Source organism: Xenopus laevis, chromosome 5L, assembly GCF_017654675.1.
Source record: "Xenopus laevis strain J_2021 chromosome 5L, Xenopus_laevis_v10.1, whole genome shotgun sequence".
Lineage (NCBI taxonomy): Eukaryota > Metazoa > Chordata > Amphibia > Anura > Pipidae > Xenopus > Xenopus laevis.
This window is the reverse complement of record NC_054379.1, coordinates 119,704,910-119,719,125: the sequence shown is the minus strand read 5'-3', so window position 1 is coordinate 119,719,125 and position 14,216 is coordinate 119,704,910. Positions and strand designations below refer to the sequence as shown.

General features: G+C 36.5%; 1 protein-coding gene across 1 annotated transcript in view; it reads right to left on the bottom strand.

Annotated features, from left to right (window-relative positions):
- Positions 1 to 6,280: 6,280 nt before the first annotated feature.
- The window catches only part of mecom.L (MDS1 and EVI1 complex locus L homeolog), a gene marked incomplete at its 5' end in the record, with an annotated part of 35,268 nt that continues 27,332 nt past the window's right edge, over positions 6,281 to 14,216 (bottom strand). Inside the window, 6 exon segments of the mRNA NM_001095670.1 lie at positions 6,281 to 7,211; positions 7,533 to 7,740; positions 8,572 to 8,793; positions 10,705 to 10,849; positions 11,752 to 11,921; positions 13,638 to 13,715. Coding sequence (NP_001089139.1) covers positions 7,077 to 7,211; positions 7,533 to 7,740; positions 8,572 to 8,793; positions 10,705 to 10,849; positions 11,752 to 11,921; positions 13,638 to 13,715 — 958 coding nt within the window. The 3' untranslated portion in view covers positions 6,281 to 7,076.

Below are 14,216 nucleotides of genomic sequence, written 5' to 3'. Positions count from 1 at the left end.
TAATTTTCCACAGCACTGCAACCAGCACAGCTGAATATGTCATGAATGATAGCATACGGTTTATTTTGAATTGCCCGGAAAAACCAAATAACTACTGATGGAACACAGGAGTTCCTGCAAGCAGGAAGCCTCAGAGCAAGACATACTAGACAAACTAGTGGCTGTCTGGGATCTAGCCAGAGAATGACCCCAGAGTGTCTCCCAAGGGGTGAAAAGCTAGAAGAATCAGAATAAAGATCATAAGTACCCATGACGACACTAACCAGCCACCCTGCATCACCATAGCTAAAAGGGAGCAAGTGTAATCGGCGTGAAGACCAACTGTTAGACTAGAAGAAGGCAGCAGTAATTCACTTGGGGATGCTGGAAAATTTCTGGGATCCATGTAGGACTGCAACAATCTGGAATTAATTTATTAAAGTGGCACAGCCCTCTGAGAGGCTCAAAGGAAGCACCCTGCTCTGCTTGTGTGTATCTGTTATCTATAATATTGCAAGAACCAAAGGCCCTTCCACATTCCTGTGGTATCATGTAAAATGGTGTACAGCCAGTTAAAGTCAGTGATAATCCTGTTTGTCCAGTGATCTACAGGGGTAGTTGAAATGTAAACACAGGAATGGCACACCATACCTGCACCATACCAATATATAAAGTGAGTTTGATAAAAGTCAAAGTCGATTTGTGGATTCACCACAACTCATTAGTGGGTCTGATGCTCAAACACCAGGCACAAGTGCCCCACTGCCAACCAATCAGCAATTATCTTTGATCAGTCTGCTAATGGTAGAATATCAAAAGCAAGTATATTATTGATTGCTATTGGTTACTGCATTGAGCCACTGAGACCCATCGGATCAGCCATTTCCCTGTGTTCAGCGGCATAGGCTGCTGTATAAAGGGATCCTGTCATCGGAAAAGATGTTTTTTTCAAAACGCATCAGTTAATAGTGCTATTCCAGCAGAATTCTGCACTGAAATCCATTTCTCAAAAGAGCAAACAGATTTTTGAATATTCAATTTTGAAATCTGACATGGGGCTAGACATTTTGTCAATTTCCCAGCTGCCCCCAGCCATGTGACTTGTGCCTGCACTTTAGGAGAGAAATGCTTTCTGGCAGGCTGCTGTTTTTCCTTCTCAATGTAACTGAATGTGTCTCAGTGGGATATGGGTTTTTACTATTGAGTGTTGTTCTTAGATCTACCAGGCAGCTGTTATCTTGTGTTAGGGAGCTGTTATCTGGTTACCTTCCCATTGTTCTGTTGTTTGGCTGCTGGGGGGGAAAGGAAGGGGGGTGATATCACTCCAACTTGCACTACAGCAGTAAAAAGTGATTGAAGTTTATCAGCGCACAAGTCACATGACTTGGGGCAGCTGGGAAATTGATAATATGTCTAGCCCCATGTCAGATTTCAAAATTAAACATAAAAAAATCTGTTTGCTCTTTTGAGAAATGGATTTCAGTGCAGAATTCTGCTGGGGCAGCACTATTAACTGATTCATTTTGAAAAATGTTTATTTTTCTGATGACAGTATCCCTTTAATAAACATGCATCAAAGCTTGGCTGCTTGGATGATATCTTGCGATGGGAGTTAATTGAAGGGGTCGAACTTGATTGACTGTTGTCTTTTCAGCTTATACTAACTCTGTAACTACATAACTATTAGGTGAGGAGACAGTTAATGACAAGCAAATAACACAAAACAGGTTCATGAATCTCTTAACTTGCTTTAAGCTCCATCAGCCTTGCCTTAGTCACATCAGTTTCAGCTAAAATAGTATTTCCCTAATTATTAGATATACAGTAGTAATGTACTATTATCAGTGGCATAACTAGATATGACTGGGTTGCATAGCAAATTATGTTGAGGGACCCAAAACACTAGTAAGTTGACCTATTCTACCAAGATATATCGAAAATGCTCATTATTTAGGGCTTTACTGGGGCCCTTTATACTCCTGGGCCCCCTGCTTCCTATGTAGTTACCCCCTGACTATTATGTATATTTAGAAAATCCCAAAGAACTTTCTTTTCTGTGAAAATATCTTATTCTTTTCAACCTTTACATTTTAATTTTTGTTGGGTGGTTAAAAATGCTAAGTCTGGATTAAAACTTTGAAATAGAGGTGGCTGGTCTATGCAAAAGCAGCATTTACTATAGGGTGGCAGTTCTTGAGTACAAATAAGCAACCCCAACAACTGGAAAGGCACTGAACAGGGTTAGATGTTTTCTTCTAAATGCAGTAATATGAAGGTACAAACCTTACATTTCAGATCCACTGGAAATATTACGTACATTTTTATGTCTATAATTTCAAGCCTTGCATGTTTTGTGCATCGGCAACACTTGGGGGCTAAGGGTCGGATATCAAGGGTTAATAAACCCTTGAATTCGACCCTCTAAGTAAAATCCTTCAAATTCGAATATCAAATATCGAATATCACAAATACTACGAAGGATTCGAAGGATTTTAATTGGTCGATCGAAGGATTTTTCTTCGATCAAAAAAAACCTTAGAAAACTGATGAGGAAGGTCTCCATAGGCTAACATTGTACCTCGGTAGGTTTAAACAACTGAAGCATGTAGTCGAAGTTTTTTTTAAAGAGACAGTACTTCGACTATTGAATGGTTGAATAATGGAACGATTTTTAGATCAAATCGTTCGAATCGAAAGTCATAGTCGAAGGTCGTAGTAGCCTATTCGATGGTCAAAGTAACCAAAAAAATACTTCAAAATTCAAAGTTTTTTTACTTCGAATCCTTCACTCGATCTTAGTAAATGTGCCCCTTGGTCATCAGCTTTGTATTGCAGAAACACAACAGAATCAAGATGTATTTGAAATGTCATTTATATAAAGGAACAATATTTTTTTTTTTTTTTGCCTAAATATCCCTAAATTGCATGTTGGAATGACGCACAAATTATAAGTGTATGGGGCAGGATAGGGGATGCCTACAGCCTATGTTAACACCTTATGAATACATCACTGCTGAAGGAAGACAGCCCTGTATCCATGGGGGGCAAGCAGATCTTTGGATTTCAGTCTGCAGAGCAAAGATCTCATATATGAGAACTAAGCACAGGGCAGGGTGAAAAGTGCAAACCTTGAACCTCTAGTAAATGGGTAAATTCAAAAATGACAAAGGAACAGGGAAAGGAGCAACCTAAAGAACTCTTTAAAGCAGAGGGAATCCTGGAAAGGAAACCAGTATTGCACCTATTCTCCATTTTAGCCTAACAAATATTCCACAAAGAATTAAATTTTAGTAGTGATTCTGGGGTTCCTTCCTAGGACTCCGTCTGTTTCATGTACAAATGAGGAAAGGTTCTTCTCACTCAAAATTCTTGTGCAGAGCTCTGTACACCATCTGCCAAGTGATTAAGCTTCGTTCATTACAGCACTTCTTTTGGTAACTTACTGGAAAAGTTTAAATGAGGAACAGAAGATTTGCACACTGCCATAATAAACAAGCTCTATGGTTTGTGTAGTTATTGACCATAAAACCAGTTTTAGTCTTTTTATGTATTTTTCTCATTTGGGAATGCTGTTCACAATTTTTTTAGCAGCTAACAAAAGTCCATCTGTAGATCTATAAGCCAATCTTCACTATCTTTAGTGATTGGCGTAGAAGGCCATGCTTTCACTATAAGTAAAGCACATTGAGATAGGATCAGGTCCAGAGGGAAAGGTTAGGGGAATGAATACGTGCATATCTCCCAATGGTTCCTATTTAATGGGGAGATATGGGGTGTGCCTGGGTATATTGGGGCATGGTCAACATTTTATACAGTAGATTCTACAGTGGGCTACACTAAAAGGGTTACATTTGAGGGTAAATAATGTCCATTATTATATTGACTTTTAGAAATAACTCACAAAGAACAAATGGTCTCAGAAGCTACCTTTAAGCAACCAGCCAAGAATGCATGTTTTACAGGAGCACTGGTTAATGGGTTATCCTGCTGGAGAAAGAGCTGGGATTTTAATTTGTTCTTAAATATTACATTGTAAATAAACTAGTGCAATGTTATCTCAAAGGACATAATGATAATTATGGGGTTTCATTTTATAAGGAGGTACAGCAAGCTAACTTGCTAACTACCTAGGATGCTGCCAAAAGCTGACAGCACCAATGATACAGATATAATTCTATGAATTAGTCAGTGAACTTTGCAGCGTTTGAATGTGTGCTTGTAATGTACCCCTTGAAGATTAAACATTGTGCCAGTATTTGCACCATTCTATGGCATAAAAGTTTTAGTTTTTGTCTGAAAACAATGTGACAGAACACTTTGTGCATAAGATTATAGCAAAAATGTAATTTGTAAACTAAAGTATTAGATGCCTGTATGTTGTGTGGTAAATCAGGAAACTGACTTCTATTTTGTAGCAGTAATTCTATCTCTTAAAAGGCCACGGATTATTTAATTTATGAAATATATCACCTGAAGCAAGTATTAAATGTTGCTATATCTCAGATGGTGACCCTTAAATGCAATTCAATGGCCAAGGAATCAGAAGACCTTAAGTGGATACCTGTTATAAAAACACAGAATATAGTAGGCACATGATGAAATGTTACTCTATGGCAGGGATCTTCAACCTTTTTTACCCATGAGCCACATTCAAATATAAAAAGAGTTGGAGATGAAATCAAGCATGCAAAAAGTTCCTGGGGATGTCAAATAAAGCATATGATTGGCTATTTGGTAGACCCTATGTGGACTGGCAGCCTACAGGAGGCTCTGTTTGGTCATTAACTGTGTTTTTATGTGACCAAAACTTGCCTCCAAGCCATAAATTGAAAAAAAGGAAACCTGCTTTAAGCCACTGGGAGCAACATCCAAGGGGTTGGTGAGTAACATGTTCTTTGCGAGCCGCTGGTTGAGGATCACTGCTCTATAGATAAGAGTATTTTTAAGTTGCAGTTGGATAAATGCTAACTGTATAGTTGATGCTAAATTGGCTAAATATCAATAAAACAAAAATCTTGTTGGACGAGGACTCTATTCTCACTTTAATGCACACTTCATCTGAAGAGACTCCGGGCACTTATTGGATTAGCCTGATGGCTTAGCATGTGGGCAGGCAAATCAGACCCAGATCCACACTTTTGTGCTGTCTCTTACCTGCTTAAGACCATGTTCGGCCATGTGCTGAGGTTAGGTTAGGTTGCGTCAGGCTATGCATTTTTGCACTCCTAATTAACAGACTATTTTTTTTTACTATTTCCAGTATGGAGATATCTGAGTGCCACATCTATTTGGGCATATATCTGCATCCACAGCTCAAGGGTTAGGGCAGGGCACTTGAGTCCTCCATCTACTCTTGTGAGTTTACCTTTAAATGTAACCCTCTTTTTAATACCCCCCATTGACAATAGAATCTCAGACCAGTCATATGTTGTATTTATATTTATACCATTTACACTCCACCAGCTTGTTCAGTCCTGCCCATGTCCATTAATGTTTTTAATACATATATACCATTGTAAACACAAATAAATTTTGTCCTTCAACATTGTAGTTCTTTATTTTCATGTACTTGCTCCTCCCAAAATAATGTATTTAAATGCATAACAATTACAGTTATACAAAGCAATCAAAGTACCTCATGTTGCCAATTATTTAGAAATGAGATTACCAAAAAAAAAAAATGATTTGGTCCCTCAATGGAAGTTAAAAAATAAGTGACTACACTTGCATCTTATAAACAGATTTGGAACGCATCATTTTACAAATAAACATAACATCACACGAGCTTGCAGATGAACAGCATAAAGTATTGGATACAGATTTAATTAGAAGAATCATGCCTTCATGAAAGAAATAATAGCAATTTGTACAGGAGAACAAATGATTATATTACAAAAGAAGAAAAATCTGTACTTTTATGAGGTGTTTATAACCTGCCAACTGTCCCCAGTTTACACAGTGAAAAAACAGAGGTTGTTTTTCCAAGAAGGGATGGGGTTATAGGGTGGAGCACTGAGCATTGCTCTGGCCTGAAATGGATCAGGGGGTTGGCAATAAAGTCCAGATGTTATTATTAGGAATGCTGGCAGGTATGGTGCTTTGTTTTTACTGATTTGACTACACGATGTGGCACATTCAAGCAGACTGTTGTGCCAGAGGACAGAAGTTGCATCAAAGTTGCAAAATGTGACTTTCGAAAGCTATGGTCACAGAAAAGGAATGTTAAGAAATGGGAAATACAATAAACAGCACATACAGACACAGATTATTTGCCGACAACCTGGGCAATTTCTGAGTGCGTATTACAAATACATGTGATGAAATAGTGCTATAATAAATTTAACAAAAAAGAAATAAATACAAGAGAACCAAAAAAATTACAGGAACAGACCCCCAAAAAATGAAAAGTCAAAACACTGACATGATTGTCTAAAATTATAACATCAACACACTGATTTGGCAAACATTGAACTGTAAGACATATTAGTGGTATCAGTGATTCAAATGGCCCTTTAATGACTTCACCTCTTGTTGAGCACTGGACATTGCAAGATTCACAATATACATATAATTCCTTCTGGGCTTCACAAAGCAAGTAAGACATCATTAAGGAAAGAACAAATGATTCCCTGTTTTTTATCTCTACATTTAGTGATAATGTACATGTGTAAATAACTACGTCTGTCTTCAAAGTGTTTCGATACACAAAGCTGTGTTATAGAAATTGTCTACATTGAAGCAACTGGTAAATCACTGTGTACAAAAAAAAAATCATTCTATTTTTTTTCTTATTTGAGTGCTTTATGTGTCAGTTCAACACAATTGTACTGCTTGTCCACCAAAGTCAATAGTTTTTTTTTTTCTTTTTTGCTCTTTGTTGCTCCAGAAATCAGCAGCTGCCTTTGCTGTGCAAAACAAAACAATACAATGAGAATAAATAGTTCCATTTACGGTCACAAGCCTTTTCAATGTGACCCTGCAGGGTAATAAGGCATCCTGCTCAGCAGTCTTTCTTTTCTTTTTCTGTTAAATAGTCATTTAAGAAAGAGACATGCTACTTGCTGGACTTTGTCCTATTCTGTGGCATGTGATAAATGTCATACGTGGCTCACGGAGTGGAGTGCAGTGGATTCGGCAGCTGCTCTGGCTAAGTTGTGCCACATGCTGGAGGAAGTATGAGTAGTTGGGTGGAGGGATTCCTGATCAGACAGAGACAGCATCATTGCATATGCCTGCAAACAAACAGAACAAAGTAGTGCCATTAGGTGACTCATTCTAGAAAAAACTGTTTCATTTCAGAATACTTTCAAATTTTTTTTAATTTGTATACAACCAGAAATAAATCCAAAATTAAGTTCCCCTTACAAATGTACCCATTGAATTTGATTAAATTTTTAAGACATGGATAACCGTTCGGCCATCTAGCTTTCATACTGGGGTCTTGAGTTGGATTGAGCTCATTCTGACCAGGACAATGTGTTATCCCTCTGTGTGTGCTAGGGAGTCCACTGGGTACAATGACGCTCACTTTCATTTTATAATGCACTAAATACCTGTGATTTTGATTTTCTGTACAATGGATGCTTTAGGTCATCTGTCAGGTGGGAAGCAGTGAAAGCCGATAGCTCAGCATCATTAAACTGCCCATCATCCATTTTCCGCATCTTCAGACTGTCTGTGAAGTGCCTGATGTGGTCCAATGCAGAGAGACTTTTCTTGAAATCTTCTTCTTCATCATCGTCGTCATCTTCATCATCATACCTAAAAAAAAATCAATATACATCAATACATCAATAAATCGAAATTAGCGAAACGTGAAACCGGTATTATCAGTTAATTAAAACCTTCCTAGTGCGTCTTATCACTTGAAAATAGTGATGGGCGAATTTATTCGGCAGGTGCGAATTCATGGCGAATTTCCGTGTTTCTGCCAAAATGGCACGACAATTCCGGCGAAAATGCTGGCGCGCATTAAAGTAAATGGGCGCCTATTAATCGTCAGAATTGTCACCGGTGTCAAAATCATTTTATAGAATGTTTATAATTTCCACTGCAATTTCGCGGATGTACTATTATCAAGTGATAAGAAACACTAGTAAGCTTTTAATTAACTGATAATTAACTGATAATACAATCAATAAATCACAAATTTTATTGTTTTTATCTTGTCAATGTTATTGTGTTAGTGAGACCTTACATGTAATACCATCTATATTTATTCATCATTATTGCTTTTCATGACTCTTAGCTCTTATGAGTAATGCTCTTTTATCTTCTATATTTGCACATTATCTGATTATTTGATTTGTACTCCTATTGCACAGAGCTTTGGCATTCTATAAATACTTATTAAGTAGTAAACATCCTAAACTGTACATTACAGTACTTATCAATCGCTATTCACCTATATTACCTTTTAGCTATTGCTAAACTTGAATATGCAGTGTGCTGACAGTTCAGGATCAACCACAGCTTAACAGTAACAGGCTGGAAGCTATCAATGGCTATTTGACCAAAAACACATCTTAGGCTCTCAGGTTATTCACCTACTAACTAATATTTACATATGCATATGCAAAATTAGGGACTGACCTGCTGGGCGAAACTTTGCTGTTGACTTCAGATTTACCTCCTTCTTCGCATTCATCCACAGAGCATTTTTCCAGCATGACACTTGTATTGGGTTCCTTCATCACTTTAACAGCAATGTCACTTTCTTCATCATCTTCATCAAGGATTGCTTCATCTTCATCATCATCCAGTATGTCTGAATTCTGACCAGCGAGCATAATTTTGTCGTGGCTGCCATTTATTCTAAAGAGAACCAAATATAAACATAATTCGAGATTACATATAAAATACCCTTTATTCTGAAACTCGTACTAATAATGAGGGTGGCACAACCCTTAAATGGGAGGTTTTGTAGCAACTGTAATCTTGGCAATAAAGGTGTTAAAAGTGCTAACCCTTGATCATTCTATGGTGCAAGGCTGATGCATGATATACAATGGGTCTCAGAACTGACTGCATTCGATTTTCTCAATAGCAATTATACCAGCCTCATAGTGCCTACGTACAATTTATCAATTTGCAACTAATGTTTTGTTTGCATTATTTTTTAATTGAGCTGTAGTGCAGCAAACTAAGGAACAAAAGGGCTTTCAAACTGCTTTTTCATCTCAGGAAATAATCCATGGGCTAAATAATGTGTAACTCCATTAGGAATGATTCAGTAATTCTCCCAAATCATGTATCACACTTCCCAGACAATGGCCTTCCTTGGAAGATTAAGAGTTGACTATTTTGGGCCCATTTATGCTTACGGTATATCTCCTCCCTGTTGGACCCTCCCCATCAGGAAACATAGAAAGTCAACACCATTAAAAAGGGGCAAAGTAAAAAAAGTCAGGAAATGATTTATTTAAAGCAGAAAAGCTGAACAAGCAATGAATCCAACATGGTCTAGTAGGAGGGAAAACAGTATAATTACTAATGAGCTCAAATCACAGAGTTACTAGTTCTATATTTTATTATAATATATTTGGACCACCAGTGCAAACTAAAAACATTTGAAAACATGACAGCTCTGCCAAAGAAGAACGCTAGTTGCATGGCATTCACTTTGTCAAAAATTAACATTACATGGAGTAGACCCAAAAAAGGAAAGCTTTATGATTAAGTAAACAGATTTGTTAATTATGCTTCCAAGTTCAGTAATTTGCTATGGATAAAATATCCATCAAGTGCAGTCAGAATGCAGATTTTTAGAAAGGAAACGTCCTATGACCCGGTGACCTAGTCTCTTTATTGACTTCCTGTTTAGGGACATGTTGTGGCCAGATGTTGAAATTTAGTCACAAAGGAAAATAAAACATGAACTTACGAAATATATGGAGAAGCATAATCACCTCCCTCCAATCAGGCATTTGTGATTCTCTTTATCGCACTATAGCATCTTTGTAGAGCATTATACATAAGAAATCTGTTACTAAAGGTCTGTGGATGGTCCATTGCTTAAGAAATTTTTTTCTCATGACTTTTTAATAAAATAGAGGTAATTATTCAATTGGCTGTCTATTGTCAAAACCAAAATCTTATTTCATGACAACTTGCTGGAGGCCATTTTCCATAGAAAGTTTTTTTAAAAGCCAGGCCTATCCTTTCTCAAGTTGGGTACACAAGGGAAAATATTGTCAAGCCTGTCAACATTTGCCCTTTGCCAATATGTCACATCAGAACTTAGCAACTTAATGCCAAGAATACTCTGATTTGATTTCAACTTGGTTGGACCTATGTCAAAATGGAATATTCTTGGAAATTAGCGTATTGGTGGTGTGTCTGATCATGGCCCATCAGGTCTAATAAATATAAATGTAATAAAATAAAATATAAATCTATTAATATGTATGTACACAGCTTAAATCTAAGCACAATTTTGCTCAGGTGCCGTAACCCATAGCAGCCAATAAGATGCTTACTTTTAAACAGGTGACCAGTATATGCTTCCTGCTGATTGGTTGTTATAAGTCATAAAATGTATAGCAAATTTTGCTCTTGATATTACATAACCCCATAGGGTCTCTTTTGTTAAGTGAAATATTATTATATTAATAGACCGAATAACAAATAGCCGGTTCTTAAAGTAGAAGAGGAATTTCAGAACAAAACATGACAGCATATTTTGTTGGAAATATAACAGTATATAACATTATTATCTTACTGTACCTTTCATCTGAATTTAAAGGGGACTGCTTATTGTGGCTGCTGTTCCCTATAAAATTCCGTATTTCATTAAAGTAAGAATCTTCTTTTTCATCTAAGATTGGGCCTGTGCCTTCTATTTCCGAATGGGGAGAAGATGCTGCAGTACCTAGAAAAAGAAGAATATGAGTGTTTTCATATTTCTATAAAATGCATGTGCATAGATGAGCAGAGGCTGATGCTTTCTAACCACACACACAGGTTTGGTAAATGGACCATTAGCAAAAAAAGGTGTCCAGGGTCAAAATTAAAGAAAGATGAAATGCATGTGTCCCCTAAGCTTTCTATTGTCTGAAAAGAGGCCCCTTACTCAGCCAGCCAAATCATTACAATAAATGCAGAAACAACTCAATCCTAAAGCTGGACATAAACTGAGAATAGTGCTTTTTATCCAAGTGTGTTTTATCCTGGGAGAAATCTTTCCGACACACCTGTAGAAAATTGCTTTAAGACTGCTATTCACTTTATGTATATAAGTCCCCTGTATGTATATAAGTCACAGAACATACCAGTAGAAAAATGTGGAAGAAGACATTAACTGCAATATAAGTAATTTCTATTGTCAAGGGAGGCCCAAGGAAGGGTTTATTTCACATTCATGAAATAGGGGTTCTGGGCTAATTATTTTGCCACAAATCAGTGAGTTATTACTTGAAAGGAAAGAATTCGATCTTCGTTTTCTAATCGTACCATGTCTGTCCCAATTGCTTTATTATAAGTCAAGTCTCTTAAGAATAGGTTATCTTTTTAACAAAATTTAGAACATAACAACCCTCTTTGTAATTAAACTCAAACTGTATGAACTCCAGTATGTAGCAATTAAATATATTTGCAGGACAAATCACTTTTGTCCGACTGATAATTATAATTTAGACTACAGAATTGATTTTGAAATATATCGATACACAAAGCTATGCAAATATTCCACAAAAAAACTGTTTTTCAACATAAAACCCCTTTTCAAGTTCAACTATAAAATATCATCATTAGAATAGTTTAACTTCGGCTTACCAGATAAGTTTCCATTCTCGTGCTTTTTTAAATGTCTGTCCAAGTTGGTTTGTTGACCAAAACATCTGTCACACAGGTGGCATTTAAACGGCTTCTCCTTGTTGTGGATATTGCGGACGTGCCTTTGCAAGTTCGAAGATATACTGAACGAACGATCACAGTATTTGCATCTGGGAATCAAAAAATGCAATTTAGTTTAGAGACTGTAGTCAATTCAGTAGCCCTCTCCCAGCTATGTGGTTTTCACAAGATGTACATTTCTGCTGGAAACCATTATCAGGTGTTATTGCAAGATATGTGGAACTTATAGTAGACAATTATAAACTATGTTTTATGCATAATGCAAGCATTCAAACACTGGTTATTGCAATCAAGTATTCAACTTGGGTTGGACAACCCATGTGCTACTGATAACTAGGCTTCTTTGTATGTTTGTTATAAATAAACATCAATAATGTATGATAACCTGGCAGCATATCCTGGATAAATTCTGTTTTAATGGCAAACTTTCTTGTTGGAAAATGAGCCAGCCATATTCTCTGAGTTATGGCCTTGAACATACACTGCCAAAGGTGGTTTGTATTTTAGAGGTAGAATGAATAACATCTGTTCAACCAACTACTCCACAGACCTAAAAAAAATCCAAAATGTATAGCAATCTTGTAGCATTTCTTTCCCGAACAATTTCCCACCCAGTTTCCTGATGCCAACTCATCTATAAAATATCATCCCAATAAATATATTTACCGCACAGAACTAATTTAACAACTTGTTCTCCCTACAAGTAAGAATCAAGATGAATGGGGACATTGTGCTGCTCACAGACAAAGAAGCCTACCTTTCGAGACCTTAACGGAAGCAAAATATATGGATATGTCTGTACTGTTCTTCAGCTGGTTGAAGAAAATCCCTTTCTCTACTCTATTTCAAGCCGGAACACATGAGACACTAATAACAATGTATTTAATGAAGTATAATTGCTAACACATGCCCTTAGAAATAAGGGTGGCAGCTACCATAATATTTGTTCAGCACAACATTTTATACAAGAAATATTTGCCTTTACCGTTTGCTTTGGTATTTGAGAACATGACCCTAATACAGTAGGCTAGGATGTATCATTCATACAGTCAGCCTATTTATTTCATGGTTCACTACAGGTTAATCTCTACTGATGCAGTCAATAATGATTTATGGAATTAATCATGAAAGAATACTATATGCTTTTAAACATTCTAAATATGCTTTAATATTTTTCAAATCTGAAATCATCTTATTATAATTTAAAAATTCACATTTTATAACCTGCCTTTTTTATTTCTGTTTTTTTAGATCATGTTATATGACATATATTACTCACACTTATATATATATATTATCTTGCTTTGCTCATTGGAACTTTAAATTTATAGACATAGAGATCACAGATCATTATTTCTTCAAATGATTGGGAGACAAAAACAATATGAAATCTCCCATTACTAATTATAAAAGGCAAATATGTAAAGAAATACTGTAACCTAGATGCACTGTATGCTTCACCCTCCCTTACTTTACTTTGTGGAACCATAAATAAACTTTACTTAGATCTACTGTATAATTTTCTTCTGACCATCAAGAAAAAGCTAAAACACCAGCTATACTCATTTTATTGTTAAACAAGGCTATTAGGCTTGCAACCCAGTGCTCAGACCCTTGATGTCCCAGTTTCTAAACAAATAAGCACACTCTCTATAGAGAGCACGCTTGCACAGCCAAATGGCGAAAGAATTAGCTACTCATCTGGTCACAATTAGAGATTACAATTGTACAATTTTTATGACAATGAACTCTCACACAGATTGCTTTAGGATTTAAAAATTTCTAGGAAATGCAATTCTCCATACCGATAAGGCTGCTCTCCAGTGTGAGTCCGTAGATGCCGAGTAAGGTTTGCAGATCTAGGAAAAATCTTTCCACAGTACCTATAACAACACATATTAATACTTTCAATATTATTTTTCACTTTTCTTGCAAACTTATGTCAGTCGTTATGCCTAATGAATTATTTGCTTTTTGATTACATTTTAACACTGACCCAACAGATCCTTCAAAAGAGGTCTACCATTTTTTGAATTTATTTTCAAGTCCTATTTATACGTGTACAGTATAACAATAATTTGCAATCACTTTTGCAGTTGTAAGTAATACACAATGTAAATGTGTAGAATCTCAGAAACTCAGAGGGTTTTATTTCTGCGAGTGTAGCATTTCAGCATTGTATTAATGGGATACATTCCTTGATGCTCCTCAATGATTGTTTCCTATGGAAGGTGAGCAGCTAGAGGAATTCCTCTCAAATTACTTAAGTTGTAAAGAAGCAAGTAGCAGTTTGATAGGATCCCACCCCCCCCCCAAACTCCAGCTTGTGAGAAGTCACAAGAAATATGATATTAAGAACCAATTAGACTACAATTGGCTCAAGT